The sequence below is a fragment of the Dromaius novaehollandiae genome, chromosome 21 (genome assembly GCF_036370855.1).
Source record: "Dromaius novaehollandiae isolate bDroNov1 chromosome 21, bDroNov1.hap1, whole genome shotgun sequence".
Taxonomy (NCBI): domain Eukaryota; kingdom Metazoa; phylum Chordata; class Aves; order Casuariiformes; family Dromaiidae; genus Dromaius; species Dromaius novaehollandiae.
In genome coordinates, this window is record NC_088118.1 from 3,103,918 (window position 1) to 3,124,930 (window position 21,013).

General features: G+C 50.6%; 2 protein-coding genes across 2 annotated transcripts in view; one reads left to right on the forward strand and one right to left on the reverse strand.

Moving 5' to 3' along the window:
• POU2AF1 (POU class 2 homeobox associating factor 1) overlaps window positions 1-9,028 on the forward strand; it is a 106,322-nt gene extending 97,294 nt beyond the window's left edge. Inside the window, exons 17-21 of the mRNA XM_064524240.1 lie at window positions 647-698; window positions 1,101-1,270; window positions 1,685-1,801; window positions 5,591-5,755; window positions 6,239-9,028. Of these exons, the coding sequence (XP_064380310.1) occupies window positions 647-698; window positions 1,101-1,270; window positions 1,685-1,801; window positions 5,591-5,755; window positions 6,239-6,310 (576 nt within the window). The 3' untranslated portion in view covers window positions 6,311-9,028. The remainder of the gene's footprint in view (window positions 1-646; window positions 699-1,100; window positions 1,271-1,684; window positions 1,802-5,590; window positions 5,756-6,238) is intronic.
• Window positions 9,029-11,927: 2,899 nt separating this feature from the next.
• On the reverse strand, window positions 11,928-19,507 carry POU2AF3 (POU class 2 homeobox associating factor 3). The gene is made up of 5 exons (XM_064524242.1): window positions 19,397-19,507; window positions 17,412-17,506; window positions 14,885-14,942; window positions 13,057-13,283; window positions 11,928-12,538 (listed from the first exon to the last, which is right to left on the reverse strand). The coding sequence occupies exons 1-5, from the start codon at window positions 19,401-19,403 to the stop codon at window positions 12,200-12,202; spliced, it is 726 nt and encodes a 241-aa protein (XP_064380312.1). The 5' UTR covers window positions 19,404-19,507; the 3' UTR covers window positions 11,928-12,199.
• Between the last annotated feature and the right edge of the window lie 1,506 nt (window positions 19,508-21,013).

Sequence of the window (21,013 nt, forward strand, 5' to 3'; positions counted from 1 at the left end):
ACCAAGAACAAAAAATGTATTATCTCTAATATTTTAGATAAGGAGCTACTCGGCTGCATCCCATCAGATCAATCATTTTCTGAAGCTGAATTTTTCAAACTATTTGCTGTCTGCTAAATCCAAGCAATGCTCATTTCCAGACCACGATTTCACTTCTTTTTTTAAGTTGTACATTTTTACCGCTGCAGCCCTTGCAACAAGCCATTTTATTAGCCTGTCACACTGCTGCACATTAAATAAATAAATAAATCCAGTCTGAGAATTTGGACTGTTGGGGAGCTTTCATGTAATAAAGTTTTGCTCTACATGTCAGGGAGAGATTTTCATTTTTCCTTGTCAAGAGTAACACTGAATAATATGAATTAGTGCTATAAAAGTGTGCATTTGCTTAGGTCAGGGTGAAAGCGAGGAGGCTAGCTTGATCTCTAGATTTAGAGAAAACAATTATCTTGGATAAACCTGAATGTCACTATTTGGAGATAGGATTCACAGCACTAAAATCTAGTGTCAAATGGTAGCTTAGCTTGCAGTAAATGATAATTTTCCTGTTTTTTTTTTTTTTTTTTTTGACTTATAGTTTTCATTAATTTTGGCTTGAACAGTATTCCCCTGAACTAAAACTTTCCATTTCATTTGTCAATTCTAGGTTATACTGTCACTAGGTTTCCCTCTTGATTTAGAAATGAAGGATTTTGAAGGTAAGACCCTTTGGTTGTACAAATATTTTATAATGGTATTAAGAAAATGAAAAAATTATATTGGCTATTTCAGATTTTGACTGATGCTCATCGGTATTTGGTGGTGTGCTGGGAGGCCACAGTGGCCTCAGAAACTGCCACGGGGAAAGTCCTTGTTGTGAACTCAAATGTCACGGAGTTCAATGTTTTTTAAATGCACACGTAGCAGTGAGCACAAGCTGAAGTGCCTCGTAAAGTATCTCGTACAGCCACCATCACCGTACCTCCGAAACCAGCTGAAGGGCTTGTGCCTTAAAAACGCAGATATGGACACACGCTCTTCCCTGAAGCCCTCACTTCCTCTCTTTGAATCTGTAACTTAACTGGGACTGCCGTTATCTCCTGCCCTGCTTTGGTTTCCAGGCCATACCCCGCTGCACTGTGCCGTTCTGGCCCATAACGCCCTGCTCCGGGAGCAGCAGTGCCGCCACACCATGGCGGAGCATCGGCAGAAGGATGTTCAGCGCCAGAGTGAAGAGCTGGAGTCCTGTATCCACCTCCTGGTGCAGACGGGAGCCTCCATCTACAGCCGGGTAAGGCACCAGCGCTGCCTCTCTCCGTCACTCGTTTTCCCCGTGCTGTGTGTTCCTGCGGGAAACCTCTCCCGTGCCGTCTGATGCTTGCGCTGCGCTCAAAATGCAGAATCGAAGAAGAAATGAACTGCTGACACACGGAGCAAGCTCTTCCCTCTTTCAAGTGACTGGTTGCAGTTTTAGATGAATAGAGCTTGGGTGAGAATTTGGGCTCCCAGCTCTGGCCTTTCGGAGTTAGTTTCCTCGAGGAAAGTCTGAAGCAGCCTGGACAGTAATAGGGCCAGCGAAGGGAGGGAGGTGCTCCCGTTCAGCCGCAGAGCTGGCCTAGCCTTTTGTCCACTGGATTTGTATAATATCTTTAAGCTGCTCTGCAAAACATTTCTTATTTTGTGTTGCTCTTCTGTTTCTAAACAGGATGTGAAAAGCAACAAGACAGTTCTTCATTATACAGTCCAGGATGGAAACATCTCCCTGCTCAGATACTTCTTGGAGCTGAACTCTTTCAAGTCCAAGGATTTTGTCAACAACAAGGTGAGCTGGGCTCTGTGTGGGCAGGACTTGTGTGTGGATCCACGCGTGGAGGAGATGTAGGGAGTAGCGTGAGACCTGGATTGCAGTGGGAGGCTGCATGTAGACAGGGCTGTTAGGAGATGTCTGAGGTCCTGCAGAAACTGGGTATCCTCTCCCTCCATACTTTTTTTCTGGAGGGAAAAGAACAACAGTTGATGAATCTGAACCTTTTTTTTTTTTTTTTTTTTTTTTTTAACCTGAAACTGTGTTTTCCAGTAAATAGACATCTCACCTGGAAAGCACTGCCTGGCTTGTACTCTTGAGTTTTATCATGAAACCTGGGCCCTTTCCCAGCAGGGGAAGCTGACAGAAGGAGAGAGCGAGATAAGCAGGGAAGAGAAAGGACGTGGGAAGCAGGTACTTGAGGAGGAACATGAACTTTACTATCTTTGGATAAAGACTGAGAAAACAGATCTGCAGTGATGCAATGCTTTGCTTTTGGCAGCACCGTAAAGCTGAGAGACAACAGTTCAGGGCAGCCATGTGCCGGAGATCTCTGTCATCAGTACCATCCACAGCAAAGGGCAGAGCTCCTATTTCGGTTCAGCGAGACGGTGACCCTTTCCACCTTAGATGTTATTTGCAAGTTTCCCAGCTCTGATGTGTGCCTGGGCACAAATTGCTTATTTTGGTGGCTGGCTGTGAGTTTGAGCCTGAAGAATCAAAATATTTACAGGGCCCACCAAGCCTTAAAAGCTGTCACGAGCGGTAAGGAGAGAAAGACACGTACTGCAGGCAGTGAACCCAGACGCTGACACTGCCAAGCAGGTGGAGCACAGCGAAACCAGCCCTTCGAAGGGAGGCAGCATCCTTGCTGAGCACAGGCGCCCTGGAAAGTAGATTACCTCTGAATGTGGGGACTTCAGACTCTGCTAAATTCATGGCTCTAGGTGCTCTGTACAGCCTAGCTTACTAAGTTGAAGGTTTGCTAATGCTGGTTCCTCAGTGTTGGGTTTCTGGAGGCGTGACTATCCCTAGCATGTAGAAAGCAAGCTAGAAACCTTCCCAATGCTGCCACTGAGTCACCCATCCCCTTGCTGCCCCAAACTTCACCTCTGAGCAGATACAAAGCAGTGACATTATCTCGCAGCTGTATCTGGGCTGCACCCATCCTCCTGAGCAGAAATCCTGACATTCCTGTGCCTTTGCTGAGACATCGGTGTGCGCCATCAGCCAGAGCTTTGGCTCCTGGCTAGCTGCCCCCCTCCAGCAGGGCTAAGTGGCGATTTTGGGTGCTTCTGCAGAGATGAACTATTTACCCTTACAGAAAATCCAGCGTGAGCAAGAAGGACAATGGGAGGGGAGGAGAAGGCCATGACTCCCTGTTTAGAGAGGGTCAGTGCATTAGCTTTTAAATTCAAGAGGGTCACCATTTCTTAACCTTGCCCTGCACTCCCTACAGCATCCATGCGTTGGTGTCCATCAGAAATGAATTGATTCTTTTCTATTGACTCAGTCGGTGACTTGGGGAGCAGATAGTGGGTAGTGGATAGTGGGTTCATGTTTCTTCCTGCAGATTTCTGTTGGACTGGAGGACAGGAAGCACGTTTTGCTTTGCGTGTGTGGGTACCTACACTGTGCTTCTGCCTTTCTGTAAGGTGAAATTATACTGCCTTTTGCTATGTTCTTTCTGTATCTTTTAAGACCCATTAAGCATGCACTAGCTTGTCCGTGGGAGTCTTCTCTTGTCTCCTCATCACAATCCTGTGAGAATTTTCTACTGTGATAGGATCACCTGGAGTCTTCAGTCTTGTTGGTGGACTGTCTAGGACAGTGAGAAATATGATGGCAAGCTTGGCTAATTCCCCATCCGAGCTTCCAAGCTCTTCCAAGTAGGAAGAAGGCATGAAAACAGGGATGCTGGAGTCTTTGTGTTTTGGCTTCCCTGGCTCATCCTCTCTTTGCTGTGGTTCTCTCATTCTACTTCCTCTTCCTTGTGGATGTTATAATGAGAAAAGCATTGAAACCTTTGAGGTATATTCCACCTGAAGGATTTTTAAGCCCGTATATGGGTGCTCCAGACTGTTGTCTCAGATAAGTCCCATTAAAGCTGACGGAAAGGCTTCAAGATCAGGAACTGTCATTTGTCACATTGACTTGTTTTCTTAGCCCTCTGCCTGGATTTGGAAGATATTAAATGTTCCTGCGTTTAATGCAGCAAATAAATGCAGGTGCTTCCATTTTAATGAGAGGTCCTATAAAGAGCTCGAGACCATCCCTTGACTTTATGAGATGATAAAATTGACAAGAATCTGCTGGTTCAGGGCTTGTAAAAATACATTGCATAATAAAAGCTTTTAAGATTTCCATACTAATTTGCTATTTTGTTTTGTGCTTCAAAGTCCCTATGTGCCACCGGTCAATAGGACCTGAATATTACATGTATTCCTTTCAAAAACTGGGATAGTAGTAGGGGTTATAGTGGGTGTCCAAACCTTCCAAGTTCATGAGAAATGAACCTGAGACAGATATGACCATTTCAGAGAGAAAAAATATACAGCTGCCTACATGAGACTTCTTGCAGACTAAAAATAATACCTGGCCTTATGCATTTGTTTATTAATTCTTTGTCATTTAAAACCGTTAGCAGTCATACCTGACTAGGCAGTGGCACAGATTTCTCTACGGTCTGGTGGTATCAGAGCTTTTCTGCAAGAAATCGCTGCGCGCTCCATGCTGCGCCCCCCCGTGGCCTTGCAACACATTATGTCCGTTGTTTTTGCACAAATCCTGTCCCCCAAAACTCTGGAGTCAAGAAATGCTTAAGCTGGCCCTTGACCTTAGGACTCTGTTTAATGACGACGCAGAGACAATAAAGTCAAGCGTAGCCTTCGGCACTCTGGGTAGGAATGAGGAGAAGGTCTGGAGCCCAGCATGAGTTATTTTGTCTGCTCCAGAGCCAGACCTCCCAGCAGCCCTGTTCAGCCCACGGTGCACGAGGTCACTGAGGGACACGGGCAGCTGGACCTGCAGGACGGCTCGACACCTTCCAAAAGGCCTCTTGTTAAGGCTGTGGGTTTGGTGACCTCTGAGGAGGCACACGATCACAGAAGAGGCCTGGTATGCGGGAGATCAGTCTGAAATATAACCTATACGTTTTGGGGCCTGGCTTTCACTTGTGTCAAGGTCTCTTTGCAACTTTTGAGCACTTGACAGTGGTTGTAGAGCGAGCAATGGGAGTGTGTGGAGCACAGATGGGTCTGGTATTGTCAGTCCTCACATAGCCCATGTGTGATCTGTAACACAACAAACTATGCGTTATGTATCCCTAGGACTGATTTAAATGTTTCCTAATAAAACAGCCCCTATTGTTTTTCCTGGATGCAAATGCAAGTTACACAGTCTCCATCCTTTGCTTTCTCAAACAACTCATCAGGTCCCGACCTACATAAGGGTATGATTTGGGGGGTAATTTGCAGGGTGATTAGGAATGTTGCAGATAACGAGGCTGTTAGCCCCCACATGCTGTTCTAGTCAAATATCTGTACCCAAAGTATCAAAGATCCCCAGTCTGTAGTGCTCTATCACAGAGAGAAATCTGCGTCCCTAAATCTCCCATAGTCCTGCTAAACCATGAGCTATACATGGGGAACGCAGAGCAGGGATAGTCCCTCACCTCTGGGTAAGCAATAGTGTGAGGTTTCCTCATTTCTCATTTCACAATTCTCTGCTTCTAGGACAGTTCTGAGTAGGTGGCACAGCTTATCAGAAGGTTTCTCTTTTTTTTTTCTTTTTTTTTCATTGTGTTAGGCTCACGGCAACACAGCTTTGCATATGGCAGCTGCATTGCATCATGACAAGAACCAGAAAGAAATCATCCAGTTGCTCCTTGACCACGGGGCAGACCCGAGCATCCGAAACTTAGACAACGATCAGCCAATCCACATGGCTCCTCCTGGGAAGGCTGGGGATCAGGTACGTGATCGGCGTTGCTTCTACATCCTAACACGTCCGCACAGTTTTCTGTGCTTACCAGGGGAACAACGAGGGCATGCCTTTGTCGTCATATGATATGGGTCTGAGGTTGGAGTGGTGTAGACTGGGGTTCCCCACTTGAGTAAACCCATAATCCAGGAGCGTAAAGTAGGAATTAGCTGGTACTCCAGAAAAACCCGGGGAGGTATCAGTGTACGGCTCTTTTATAATGGGAACAAATCTCAAGGGGAGCTCAGATTTCATGCCTACAGGTATGAGAAAAGCTACTGGAGCTCATTATAATCTCTCATATGTTTATATGTGTGTGTGTGTATATATATATATATAAAACAGGATATGCACACACGTGTGTATATAAATGTATATATTATATGTGTGTATATATATATACACACACAGCTAATGCATGCACCTATCTACAATTTCACACAGTGCATTATAAACTTTTACATTTTTTGGCAGATAAGGCATTTGCTGAAGAAAGGGAGAGTTGCATCTGCATTTGTTTCCTGTCACCGAAATGCCAGATCATAGGTTGCCTGCAGTTTCTGGCCTGGCTTCAACTTCAGCTTGCTGGTTGCACAAGGTCTTTTAAAAAAGCTGTGAGGATGGTCAACCAGAGTGTCTCTGTCCCTAGAGTTTTTAAACCAAGGTGACGTGACAGTGTTTCTCAACCTGTGGACCACTAGCAGCATGTAATGTATCATAGATGGACTTCGAAATGATTGAAAGCTTTATGGCAAAAGAACTGACAAGCCTCAAACATACTGTATTGCTTGTAAGCAAGAAGACAAGCAAAATGAATGGCTGCTACATAGACGTACAGCCAAACTTTGATTTCGTGGCAATTGAAAACTGTGGTGGCAAGAGAACACAAGACTGTCCTTTAGATAAAAAAGGCTGAGAAACACTGCTCTAACACATGCTAGAACTGTGCCTCTTGTTAGGTCCTGTACAGAGGTACTGGGTGAAACGCTGAAGCCTTTGTGGTGTGCAGTTATCCCAACTGTCCCTGCTAGCCTGAAAATGCCAAGCCAGGCCAAGGAGTTATCCTTGGCATGGCTGTATCACGTCTGAGTGAGCAGAAGAACATCTGAGCACAGCACCTTCAAGTGAGAGTTTCTGGAGTTGCTGCTAACCCCTTTCTTGGCACTTCGTGGAGGAAAGCTGAAGCAGCTCGTCGTTGCTACAGTCCCTCACCCCGCTCTAAGAAAGGAAAACAGATGTCTGTAAGAGTGAGTGTGTGGGGCAGGCTCCCAGCAGCGGTGGTTCGTGTGGCTCCTGAGAGCTTCCCAGTGGAAGGGATGCTTCCGAGACATCTGATCTGAGCCAGCTCTGATGGCAAAGCGCAGTGGAAAGTGTGGCTCTGAAAGCACCCTGGAGCGGGGACCTGAACCCGCGTTTGAGCTCATGCCTTGCAGTGCAGGAGATGGAGTCCTCAACAGCATTTAGGGATGGACGTGGCAGAAAAGCTTTGAGTGGTGTGGGCCTGAGCACAGGATCAAGGTGCAATGTGGAAAGTGCTCTCCTATTCCTTTGCTTATCTTAGGGGGCATTTTAATAGATTCTTATTCTTTCTGTGAAATGATTTGTGAATTGCTGTGCAATCAACCAGCAATGATGTCTCTGCTGGGTCACCAGGAGTGAAAGTAAATGCCTAAGGGGAGGGAAAGCTATGTTTTGACAACCCATTCACGAAGGGTGGCTTATCTCTAGTGAGTGTTCTGAATTTGCTGTTTTTTCAGTGTTGCACAAGTTATTTCTTCTAACAGGACTGAACAAAAAGGTAAAGGGCAGATCCTCTTAAATCACTGCAGTAACTTCCTTGATCATCCACTGACTGACTCCTCTGCAAGACTGGGGTTTCTAAAGCACTTGTGAGTTTTGCAAACCTAGACTGTTTAAACAACTGTTTAGCAGGCTGGAACAAAAGCTCTTAAGAAATGCAGATATCCTGATTAGAGATCTCTGTGACTTTCTCAGCCCTCCTCCTTGCTGTTTTTGCTACTGGTTCTCAGTACATCATGCCTACAAACCTGCCAACATCCTCTGACAAAAAAAGTAGACTTGTATTTGCATGTGTTTGCATAAATTTGCATACATCTGGGCACAGGCCAGCTAAAGCATGTGCTTTCTTACTTTGAAGCGATGCTGTAACAAGCCCTGGATCAAGTGATAACTGCATTTGTGACTCAGTGCTATGTGTCAAGTCAAAAATGGTCAATAAATTATCTATTTCTTGAACTTGCTAGCAACAGAATTGTAAATCTGTGACTAAGACTTGGCATGGGATGCACTAGGGAACATCCCTCTTTGCATAAAAGCTTTTTGCCTTCTAGAAGTGTCTGTGAGATGACAGAAGTTCTTCTGCAGCAAGTGAAAAAAATACATGAGCTCTTCTCCAGAATGGTTGATGTCTTTATCGTTTCACCTGCCCATATTTAATACAGAGCAACACGACTGGGGAGTTGTAGTCCGTAAACATCGCCATCTCCAGCATATCAGGGAAAATACCGCTCTGGGAAGGGATGGATGTAGCTCCGCTCCGAGCACCTCACTGGCCGCCTGTGTTCCTCAGAGGTGAGAGATGACATTTGCAGAGGGAAGATCCCGTGACTGACCCAGAAAAGATTCCTTCTCACTACAGACATCTCCTTGTTCAGCTTCCCAAAGTTCGTGCATCAGAGACCTGCTCCGAAGCCAGCCACAATCAACGAACTGTTCGTATTGTCTTTGGACAGGATCCATGAGACAGCTGGTGGCTGCCGCTTCCCCGTGCATGTAAAGCACCTTTCCCTTTCCCTGTCAAGCCAGCCGACTCCTGGCCTGTGTATCAAGGAAATTCCTTCTAAGGCCCAAAATGGGTCTGGGTGTTAAGTCTTCTGTGCTGGGGTGAATTTCATTGACTTGGGTAGTATCTTATTTCGCAGTTCATCTTTCAATTTTGTTGTGACTGTTTCGGGGAGAATGTTCCTTGTATAACTTTAGCAGTACTGGCAGTGTGTGATTCCCCTTTATTTGCACAGTTTATTCCTTCCTACCTGTGGCTTTGGATAAGTTGCTAATAACAAAGGCTTGTTATCACTAAACAAATGTTCTGAAGTGGTACCACGGAAAAGTCACCAGTTGGTTGGTAAGGAAAATTTTTTTGATCAAATACTCTGTGTAACTGGAAAAGAACCTGAAAATAAGAACCTTTTATTTTCTCTGAAATTGTGTGTTATTTCTGGGGTCGTTTATGGCTTTTGTAAGAATGAGGTGATCCTAACTCTTGTGTAAGCACAAGTTTACACGCGATGGCAGATCTTCACGTGGTGTGGACTGTTAAAATGCCAGCATTTCAGTAGTGCTCTGCCAGCTGTTTTGGAGGCATGACCCAAAATATGTTCTTTTAACTTTTTTTTTTTTGGGGGGGGGGGTGTCGTGGGAAAGGAAGGCAGGAAAAAATGATGTTCCACATAGCTGGAAAAAAACACAAGCAGCCTCTGAATAGTCCTCCTCTATTGCTTTCTTCCCTTCTAATCACAGTCAGTCCAGGAATCGCAGGCTTTTACTCGCACTGCATATGGCATCTGGAGCCACTGACATGGAACTGGGGAACAACAGCATCCAGAAAATATTTGTAGTCCCCGGCGTAGGGGATTGCAGAACAACTGGAGAAGGAACAGCAGAGGAATAGGAGTGTTTATCATTCCAAGTGGCTGCAAGGGCTGGAGGACAGTGCAACCTACTTAATAGAAGCTGTCAGACTCCAGAGTCCCAGGGGAGAGAAACATTTTGCTGGAATTACCCCAGTCCCATCAGAGCAGTTGGTAATTTCAGAGCAGCTGGCCCTATGCGGCATGAAGCCAAGAGCTGTTAAATATCTGCTATCTTTAAAAAAAACATGGCATGCTCCCATCGCAGGACCTCTGCCACCTGCAACCCTGGAAGTCTGGGAGAGACTCAGTGAGGAGAGACCAGCCCAGCCCTTTGGAGATACCTTCCTCACAGGAAAGATGTTTTTTTCTTTTTCCCAGAGTAAAGCAACATCCAAGAAGCAGGAATTGGCATGCGATGGTGGGTTTACAGCCCTTGTGCTCAGTCTGCCCTTTCTGTGTGGTCCTGTCTAAACATCAGCCATAGGTTTGATAACAGACAAAACCTCCCCGCTGCCCACCGCAGCCTCTGCTTGTGCAAAGCAGTCCTCTTTGGGGTTGCACCGTGACTGCTGACAGTTGGACAGATATATGCCACTCTACATGGATAGAAGTGCAATCTGCCGCTGATGTACTAGATTTAGATGTCGCTTAATGTGGACGTGAGGTATATGTTGTTGGACTGTAATACAGCTGTCATACTTGAGCTGACTTCCTTGCTGGCACTGTTTGTTTGGTGGACTGGGGTACTGTTAATCTCGTTGTAAAACGTGTTAACAAGAGCGCTCCCTTTGTTTGATGCTCAGGTATTATTTTCGTGTGTTGTTTCCTTTGCTATACGAGAGCACCTTTTGCTGGTTCTCCTCAGTTCAGGCCAACGCTGCCAAGCCCGCAGGGTGGATGTGGCCATCCCATTTCCACTGGAAGCCTCAAATATCTCGCCTCAGCCTTATCCTCCCATGGCTGTTTAGCTTTGGTGATGGCGTGCTCTGATGCGTGGTGAAAGATGCGCCAGTGCTGCGAGCAGGGGTCAGGAGCAGCGATCCCTGAGGGAGCTGCGGAGCAGGCTGGAGCAGAAGTCTAACCCCGCCAGGGTCCTGAGATGACCCTTAGTGGCTGAAGGCTCTGCCGTCACGGCTAGAATGATGCCTGTTAGTGTCTCTGCACAGGGCTAATCACACCTTTAACTGCAGCAGACAGCTGCTGACTAACTGCTATTTATAGGCTTTCTGTGGCCAAATGTGTTCATCTGGAACCAGCTCTCAGATTAAGCATATAATAACCGAAGAGATGCAAAGACATTATTTAAAATTGTCAAAATATTTTAAAGCAAACTTTGGAAAAAGCTGCTGCCTTACACAAGGCAGAGGAGTGAGCTGTATGTTGGAAAGGTACAGTTAGCTCCCTGTAATCTCCTTGTCCCATGAAATCTCCTCGTCTATCACAACCAAAATGAAACAATCTGTCTGGGGAGCTGGACTGGACGTGGAAACGAGCCCTTTACAGATCATACAGGGCTTGAGGAGTGGGGAACCCGTCTGGAGGCTGTGTGGGAGGAAACCGCTCTGTGTTTTCTGAGGAAGGAGGATAGGAGGTTGGAGAAACTGGCATTATATATATATTTTAAAGTCTCATTAAAAAATGTTACTCTGTACCTAGCTCTTCAGAGATTTCACACAGTGAGGGAATATTGGTTGCTTTTTTTGGTGGTACGGAGGACACTTCCCCACTCATCAGCTGAGATGTGTGTGTCTCTTGCTGCCTCCCTGGCAGTGTGGATGTGTTCAGTGCCGGGGAAGAGGAACGCTTCTCAGCGAACCGTGGAAGTGTCTGGAGGCGGAGGTTAGCCTAGAGCTAGTTGCACAGTGAGTTTGCCTTCAAAGATGTACTTAATCTTTTTTAAATTTGTGTTGGATTTAATATGGAAAGTGTTTCTTTCTTTCCAGTCTGGGTGCTGAGCTGAGGAACTGGTTGCTTGTCACTGTCTCACTGAGCGCTATTAAAAGGAGGTGAGAGACAGTCTTGAGAAGGTCTGGGTTTATGCAAGAAACAAAATCCTCAGGTGTTACAACTTTGCCATTATATGAAAAGAAATTACTTAGCTCCTGTTACAGTTGATTCTGCCGAAAGGTGGAGAAAAGCTGGTATCAACAGGCCAGAGTAGGCAAAAGGTTTTGGAGCTACCTCAGCCTCTCACTAAAGCTCTGCTTTCCCTGGGGAGCTGGTGTTGCTCAGTAGCCAAAGAAGGGGTTTTTTTCGCTAGAGTCGACCTCTGTGCGGGCCAGTGGGGCCCCTCTGGCACGTGACCCCCGGAGCGAGCCCTGAGCTTGCGCGGGAGGCAGCAGAGCTGTTGTGCAAGGACCGCTGCGGAGCGTCAGCGGGGCGGGCTGGGCAAAAGCAGCGGCTGAGAAGGAGCAGGTCCGTCTCAGGGGAGGGGGTGCTGCCCTGCTTTCGCTGTGGATGGTGTGGACAAGCACTGATGCTCAGCGCAGTAGAAATGAGCAGGCTTCAGCACGAGTACAAAGTTATTTATTTGTCATAAAAACAGCAGTCTTAGTGTCTGGTAAGCTACGTGTCTGGTAAGGTGATTTAGGGTTTCTTAAAAAAACAAACCAAAAAACCCTGACCATACAAGACAGGAGGACTAATGTAGTGACAATGGCATGTAGAAAATATGTGAGTAGTGAAGAATAAACTGAGCTGTGTTAGGCAGTGGTACTTTGCATAGTTCATGGGCAATTAATCTGATTTGGATACAATGGCTGTGTAAAAACCACTGTCCCCATTAGCTGTAGCAGATGTCACAGTTCCCAGCCCTTCTGAAGAAGTCATCGGCCATGGCCACGGGCGGCAGGTAGTCCATGCAGTCTGTGCCGGGGCAGGAGAAGTACTCCGGGACCCGCGTGTCCCCGTGCTCGGAGCCGCAGGACGTGCAGCAGCAGGCGGAGGCGGTGTACAGGGAGGGGGTGTGGCAGGACCACTCCTCGGAGGGGCAGCCGTAGGTCTTGGTGTCCAGGGCGGAGGGTGGGCTGTGGGGCAGCGGGGTGAAAGGAGGTAGCTGAGGTGGGGAGCAGCTATAGTTTAGTGGGCTGGACAGATCCGCTGAACTAGGGGATCCAGGACCCTGGAGTTTGAGAGAAGGAAACACAATGTGTTAGGATGCTGTTCCGGGAACCACGTGGATACCCAGAGTAGAGCCAGGATTTCCACACCTTTGCCTTTCTCAGAAGCATCTGGCTACCCAGGGAGATGCTTCAGGCCTTGGGGGCCTAAAACCAAGAGGCATTTCCTGGGACATAAGCACCAATAGGGAGTTTGCCTATGAGTTTAACAGCTGCTAGTAGTAACAGGGCTATTCCTTGCAGGAAAGCTATAGGGTCTGGAAGAGGGATGTTCTCTATTCTGCAGCCGCTCTCTAGGCTTGGGCCTCCTTGTCCTCTCCTGACGGAAAAGGACACAAAAGACTATGCTAGAGACTGAGTCCTAGCAAGCAGCCTGAACTGCTGTGGCAGTTCCCCAATACCCCTAAAAGCAACCAGGTTTCCAAATCAGCTTGCCGCTGTTTTGCCCCAGGACGTGACGCCCTTCCCCAGCTTCCCTCTGAGCTTGTCTGCGGCTGCTCCTCGCAGGTGCAAAGCTTACCAGGCTCTGGTTAAAGCAGAGCGGGCCTGGCTGGAAGGAGTCGGAGATGTAGTGCGAGGGCGTCTGGAGAGCGCTGAGCGCTGGGTCTAAGGGCGCCTCTGTCTGTAGATAGGAATCTACCAGCTGCTCCAAATAGCTAGGGCTTTCTTCGCAGGAGAAGCAATCGGAAAACTGCCGTGATGGACAATAGCTGGGAGCAGAGGAGACGGGTTCTGCATCGAAAGGTGCTAGAAGAGAAGGTAAACCAGGAAGCAGCAGGTTATTCAGTGTATCCTCACCAAGGGCAGATGTTGCCCCAGGTCAGATTTCAATACTCTCGTGTGCTGAGCAGCCTCACAGATTTAAACGTGGCAAAAGGTCCTTCAAGTGTAGGCTGGATTTTCTAGGGGAGCAGGCACCAGGAGGAAGATGCTCAAAAGAGCCCAAATGACTTGGGAACTTTAAGTCCCCTTGGAAATCTCTGAGGTTTTTAAATACTGCTAGAAACTCTTCCTCTTGCTCCAAGCATTTTGGACAGGGATCTAGCTGGGAACTCCCTCAGACTCTTTTAGCCTTCTGGCCTGACTCTGAATGTGAGCTTTGCAGGGACCTACGTGCTTGCCATGCAGTGATTTATGCTGTGTGGCTTAGCAGGTGGCTTGCCGTTTTTCCTCTCCCAGCCTCCAGATGCAGGGTAGCTATGTCTGCAGGAGGAAGCAGGTAACAGAAGAACCATTTGCTCTTTTACCCTCCACTGAAGGAAGCCACCAGACAAATCTCCACACAGACAAACTGTAAGTCACTGATAACGCAGCATCGCGCCCATGTGGTGCTACCGGCGAGAGCCCGGGTTGCTGGGAAGCTGTAGGGTCCGACACTCAGTACTGCAGCACTCTCGCTGGGGGTATGAATGCTCAAAGCTCACAGCAGAGCTAACCTTGCAGAATTATTGTGTTTTCACTCTGTCTTCAGTTGTGGTTAAAAGCAAGCCCTGACCGCACGGAGGGGAGCAGCTCTGCAGGGCAGTGGAACGACACATGGGTAAAGAGTCGCTCTCGGTCAAAAGCGTTTGCAGGTTTGGGGGGAAAGTGCTTAGTTGGATGGGGGAGGAAGTGAGAAGCATGTACCCAAAATACATAAACAGATGAAGACTTACCAGCCTGAAAGACCTTTAGTGTGTCTCATATTTCTGTATTAACATAAGCAAATTGATTCCTAAATATTGATGATTTAATCATTTCCTTGTCCATGCAATGTATATAATCACATCTGCCAAACTTTTCAGATCTCTTTGCTTTGGCTGCAGAAGGATCTGAAAGCCCTGAAAGCGCTATTCCCCCCCACCCCCTTTCTCCTTTCCTTGAATATTCACATGCAAGAGGAAGAAACTGTGTGTTGCTGAAAACCTGACACTCCTCTCGCTCCCGTGAGCGCTGCCAGGGGAGAGCGAGAGCAGCCAACTCTGCTGGAAACAGGAGCTCAGCAAAGCGCTCCAAGGTGATCTGACTCTCCAGCCCCATTTGGATCCGGAGACTGAACCCTGGGAAAGGTGAAGCGAGCAGTGTTATTCCCTAGGGAACGAGCATCCCTCCCTGAAGGGGCTACTGCTCCTTGCTGTGGGAAAAACAGTGTGTGTGAATACGAGGATGTGAGCATGCTCCTGCCGAGGGTAATATGTACCCTGCTGGCCTCACGGCATCCTCATCTGCATTTTGTGGGCTCTGTTCGGGCGCTGATTGGCTGCATTTGCAGTTATTTGGCAGTGCTCGCCTCAACCAAGGGCTGGAAAGAGTCTGGGCTGCAGGAGTAGCTGGGAGGGATAGGACCTGGGGACAGGCTTTGTACCAACCTGGGTGAGGAGGAGACACGGACTCTGAAAACTGGATGCTGCTGCCGCCCAGAGAAACCTGACCAAAGAGAAGTGAAGAAAAAGGTATGTAGATGCAGTACCACAGGGGAGCGTTTCTCTGCAGGCTGAGGTAAGTCAGGATTTTGCTTCAACCTAATTTACGTAAACACTTCATGGATGTGACAGCCTCTGAGACGCTGGGCTGTGACACGGACAACTTGCCTGGCATCGACAGAGTGACATTAACCTGTATAACATGGTTGTTCCCTGAGCCTACGCAGGTAACGGCACGGGAGGGGCATAACACTGACCTGGTCTGAAGCCCTCCATAAATCATTTTGTTGGTGTGCTCTATTCGCTGCTCTGTTACTGTTATTTCAGCAGTGTCATCGCCGCCTTTGAGGCTGCAGGACTGTGAACTGCACAGTGGAGGCATCCCAAAACACTTGTAGGGATAGATATAATTAAGAAGGAGCAATTAACACATATAGCAGTTGCTGCCTTGAACTGTGGCTAAAGGCAGTTGCAGGTATCCCCGTGGCTGGGCATCCGACAGGCTTGTTCTGCTTGTGTCAGTGTCACTTCAGAAGCGACTCTAACATCCCTCCATGCTCTGACACAGCTACGTGCTTGCATGAAAAGGGAGTGTTTCATTTTCTGAGGAAAAGCTGGAAGCTGGAGCTGACAGAACAATACACGATCCAGGAACGTGACCTGCTGGAGAGGGGAAATCCACCCCAAAAGCAGTGGGGGGCTTTGATACTTGCTTTTTGGGGACCAGGATTTCACTCTGCAAATACAAATCCTGGTTTCCTCAGTTTAATTCACACAGACTTCTACTTTGTTCCCATTTTTCAAAAAGCTCTTGAGCGGGTGGCTCATTCCCCTGTCCACATCTTCCTAGCACATCCCTGCGTGTTTAACTGGTTGCGCAGCAGCTGCCCCGGGCTGGACGTGCCTGCAGGACTGCTGGTCTTCGCTCTGGCTGCGGGTGCCTAACGCAGCAGCCAGCCAGACCGCCGGCAGCACACGTTTTCAGGTTCAGCTTTGCATGGCGTGTGCGGCAGCTAATCCTGCAGGCCCTGCCTGGCCCGCGGGGCCCCTCCAGGACCGCGTGCGCCTTCTGCAAAAGCACAAAGGTCACCTCCCGCAGCGCCGCCTTCCCACTTTTTCCTCTGTGGGCAAAACGAGCACTGTGTGAACTCACAGTGGGGAGCAAAACCCAGACCCACGCAGCCCTGCCGTGCCTGGCGCGAGAGCGGGGCTGGAGGGAGGGGTGACCGGCCCGTCCAGCCGCCCAGCGGTTTTGTGCTCCGTTCAGCCAGGCCTCTTCAGCCACAGTTTGCAGGACGCGGGCTGATCTGCGCTTTGTGCAATCAGCTGCCGCAAGGTACAGGAGGTGGGAGATGAAATCTGAAAATCATCCAAAGCTGTAATGTCACCAACCAGGAAGAAGTAATGATTTACGATCCTCCTTATGCAAATCCCTGGGATGGCTGGGGCTGGAGGGCTCTTACAAAGACTGGAGTGTTTTGTGTGCGCGTATGTGTGAATTGCACACCGGCAAGCAGGTCTCCTTCCCCTCCCTTGGAAGAGGGGGAGCTAGGAGCTGCCCTGCTGGTACTGAACCACGTTACAGACCCGAATTCAGTCAAGCAGTTGACTGTGCCCCCATCCTGCGTTAAGGACCTGCTCCTGTTCACAGGAGCCCTGACAGGGCAGGACTGAGCCCTGCTTTAGGGGTCTCTTCCTACGCCTGGTTTTCTTCCTTCCTGCCAGCCAGGTCCCATGCCCGATGCTCAGTCCTAAGTTCCCAAACCCTCTCCGCTCCCTTTTGTGCAGGCGCAGCGACCGTAGGTGCTGTTAGCTCAGACCTGGTGGCAGGCCGTGCACCTGCACCTCCTCCCCGAGACCGGAGGAGCTGGAAGCCTGGGGCCTCTCCGGGGCTTTCGTTTCCTGCCTGGATAAACTGGACCACAAAAAGCCTCCAAGGGTGGGAGGTGGCTGAAAGCAGCTTCCTGGGGGCCGAGACCTTTGGCAAAGGGATTGGTTAGGGAAGCTTTAATGCAACAGGTTTTTGTGCACTGGTTGCTCCGCAGAGCCATACGGGGTGAGCTGAAGAGGGCACATCCTTCACCTGATGCTGTAATGAGCTTTGTGAGTGCCTCTACCCGGCCAGGCCGTGTTTAAACCAGGGGGACAGAGACCGTGGCCCACCTTGCTTGCCCAATCTAACGATACCGGAGGTGCTCTGCTAACTGCAAGCTGGGCTGAAACGTCTCCACGCGCGCCCTCCTCCCGGCTGAGTGACGTTTCTGCAGCACCGACCCTGCTTGCTCCCTGCGCTAGTCGTGCCAGAGCGTCGCCGGCGTAGAGCACTGCCACAGCTATCCTGCCTGAACGTCCTTCTCTTCCCCCTCCCCAGCCCGCCACGCTCGGGCTTGGGCAGTCTCCTGGGCCGGGGGTTACAGCTGGCAGCGGAGATGAAGGGAGAGAGACAAAGCAGAGCCACAAGTTTTCTCCTTACCATGGTGCCGGTTGCTGCTTGCCGTGCTCTTCGCTGCTGCAGTAGCTCCTTGACCGTGATCTTTACTCTGACCCCTTGATACACCTTGGGCTTTCCTGAAAGGACGAGCGGAAAGACACTTCACAGACACTGAGAGCGCAAAGCGAAGCCCACGCGCTCCCATGCACGCTTTACCCAGCGTCTGCGTAGAGTTAACAGATGATTAACTGGGCACTGTAAGTCACTTGTAATCACAGTTTATGGCTGCTTTAACACTTGCTAGTCAAGCCTGTGACAAGTGTGAAAGATGTCACACCTGACATTTATGAAAAAGTTGGTGATGATTATATCCATTAATCATATATGTTTTATTCTTTATTATCTTTTTTTTCCTCCAGGTGACCTAATACCCAGTTCCATCTGGTGCTTCTGCTGAATTCATTTAAATACCTATCATATTTGCCAGTCTTAGGACCAGAAAATAGATGAGGGAACCACTTCATCTGGCACATGAAGAGCCGGAATAACACAATGCAAATACGCAGGGTGCTTATTCAGAGGACTAAACAAAACACAAATAAAGTGACTGCTTTCACGAATCACTTTCTGCAAAGCCTGGATTATCTCCTTATTTTGCGCATTCTGTGCAGCTCCCATTTGTTTCAAACAAGCATTTAGGATGTCTTTAATCCAGCCCAAAACAATCGCCAGTCACTACCTGATCAGAGACTTAGTACAGGAAACGGTAAAGAATTTGCCTATTCCGACAAACCACTTTCACTTGCTGTGCTCTTGCTAACACAGTTAAAGCCTCCTGCAATTCAGTTTTTATCCGGACTTCCTGCTGTTTCCACCCCCACCTGCTCCTACAGGCACTAGCCAGGTCTCCCTCCCGCTCTGGCTGCCCACGAGGGTGGACGCGGTGCCGGGTTGGCGGGGCCCCACGGCCAGCACACGGGGAAATCCCTGGCGCTGGGCAAGGTCCTCTTCCGCTGCAGCCCTGCTCCGTCGCTGCCTGCTGCGGGGCTTCTCCCCCTCCTGCTCGACCACCCCGAGCCCCCCCGGCGCACGGGCTGAGAGGATGCTCGGGGCAGCCAGATCCCTCCGGGAAAGCGGCAGGCGGAGCTGGGGCTGTGCTGAGCTGTACTCAGCAGCCGGAGATCATTCATCTCTTAGTTTTTATGTTGTGTTTATAATCAATAAACTGGAAATGGGGGAACTGAGTGTCTCCGGACATGAGGGGAGGGAAGGGCTGAATTTAAAGAGACCCCTGCTCTGCTCCCAGCCCCTCTACAGCCAGGGCCCCGAGCGAGCAGCCCCTTCTGTTCGTTTGGCTGCAAACCGCCTTGTAACTCGAGGAGCCGACAAGACGGGGCTGGGGTCCCCGCCGCCGGCCTCCGAAACCCCCGAGCAGGGGAGGGATCTGGGACCCCGGGGCGGGCGGGCAGGCCGCCCCGCGGCAGGGCATCCTGTTCCCTGGCCCCGAGGAGGCCCCAGCGCGGTGTGCGCGCAGCGAGGTGTGGAGAGCGGGGCTGCCGCTGCCAGCTCTCCCGGGGGGCCGGGGGGGGTCAGGGGAGTGGGGTGGTGATGGGCGTACTGGGGGGGTAATGGGCACGGTGGGGTGGGGGAGCGGGGCGGCGGGTGCAGCCTGTCCCGCGCACTGCCCGCGGCTCGGCAGGGCCGGACGGCGCCTCGCCGCCGCGAGCCGCGGCGATGGGCGCTGCCGGCCGCGGGGCCGGGCAGGGAGCCCTGCCCGCCGCGCTGCGCTGCGCCCCGGCCCCGGCCCCGGCCCCGGCCCCGGCCCCGCGGCCGCGGAGCGGGCGCTGCCCCCGGCGCGGGCGGCCGGAGCTGGCAGCCGGCGGGCAGCAGCCGTCGCCCGCCTCCCGCCGCCGCCTCCCCGCCCTGCCCGCTTCCTCCTCGCTCCGCGGGCGACGTCGCCTCGCAGGCGAAAATGCCCCGGCGCGGCGCGGCCCCCGGGCGCGGGGGCGGGGGGCGGCCGACCTTACCGGACATGCTGGGCGGTGGCGGCGGCCCCTCGCCGGGCGGCCGGTGCGGCGGCGGCGGCGGCGGCCCCGGCCCCGCGGCGGGGGAAGGGGGCGCGGGGCGGCGGGCTGGAAAGCGGGGGGCGCGGGGGAGCTGCCCGCCTGGTGGCGCGGCCCGGTGGAGCCCCACAGTGTTATTGTTTGGTACCCACGGGTGTAAGTTTGAGTTTTTCTCTCCTAATGCCAAGTATTTAAAACCTCTAGAAACCAATGATTTGACAATCAATGATTGCGCGATACTTTCAATTTGAATATTCAAAGGCTCCACAAAATGGGCTATCTTTTTGTGAAACCGGGCACATCCCCATCTAGCAGAGGGTCTGGGGGAATAGGATCCGGGGGGGCCACCGGCCCCACCCTTTGCTTTTGGGACATTTTCAGGGTTTTATCCATCTTTCCCCGAACGAAGCAGATGCCTCTGAACCTGCTCAGTATTTTCACTTCACACGCACAGGCTGGGCTCCAGCCCTCTCATATTTCATTTGCTACTTGCAGAGAGGATTCTGCAAGGGACTGAGCTGCTTTTTGCAGAATTTTTCACACTTTAAGGGTAATTTTAAAGATTTTTGGAGCAACATGGCAGTGAGTGGGCGTGGCGTGTCAGAGAGGCTACCCTGGGCACCGGGGTAGCTGACGCTGCCCCAGCCCCATTTCTTTGCACAGCAATCCCTTCCCTCTCCTCAGATGCTGGCCTTGTATTGGAGTTTATTTGTGTTTTCCCCTAATTCAGGCTGTTCACTCCCGCTCCACGAAGTGGCCCCTCTCAGCTTATGTGCTCCCGCATCGGCCTACCCTGTGCGCTGCAGGCAGCGGGGCTTCAGTCTGTGGTAGGATGACATTTTTTAGACACCCCTTCATCACTATATACTATGCATGTATCTCTTTTTTTGAACTTTTCCCTGGGCACTGCAGGCTCTGCCGTGCGCTGAGTTGAGGCCGAATGCAGGCCGGGCTGTTAATAATCTACCAGCAGTTCGCTTTGGCTTTTGTTGCAGCTGAATCTTTTCTTTTTCTCCAAGTTGAACACATACACTTGATTTCTGCCGGGAGTGGTCTCAGCAGCGGTCCCGCCGCGCTGAAAGGTGCCTCTCTTCCCCGGCAGGCCAAGCCTCGCTCGGGGCGGCTCTGCAGAGGTGCCTTCCCCGGCCCTCTCCCCTGGCCTTTCCCCGCCGGCGATGCAGCGAGGAGGAGGAGGGTTGCTGTGCAGGAGGGGTTGCGGCAGTGCTCGGGGTTGTCGATGCCCCGTTGTTCGAGGGCTGAAGCCCTCGTGTTGCTCTGGCCGCTTCCCGCTGGAGCCGCGAGGCTGCCGGCTCTGTGCGGGGCAGCCGGCGCCCCGGGAGCCGGGCTAATGTTTAGCTCTGTAACCAGAGACCGCGGAGCGGAGCGTGCGTGCCGCTGTGCTCGGGTCATGCCTGAGTTGTGCTGCCTAAGGAAACGCAAAGTCCCACGGTTCGGGGTGTTCCTGCGTGTCCTGCGTTTCGCAGCGTTTCCAGGCTCACAGTCACTGCCCTGGTTAGGAGCCGGGAGAGAGCAGAGAGGGTCAAACACTTCCAAAGGCGTGAAAGCTTTCCAGCCCTGCTC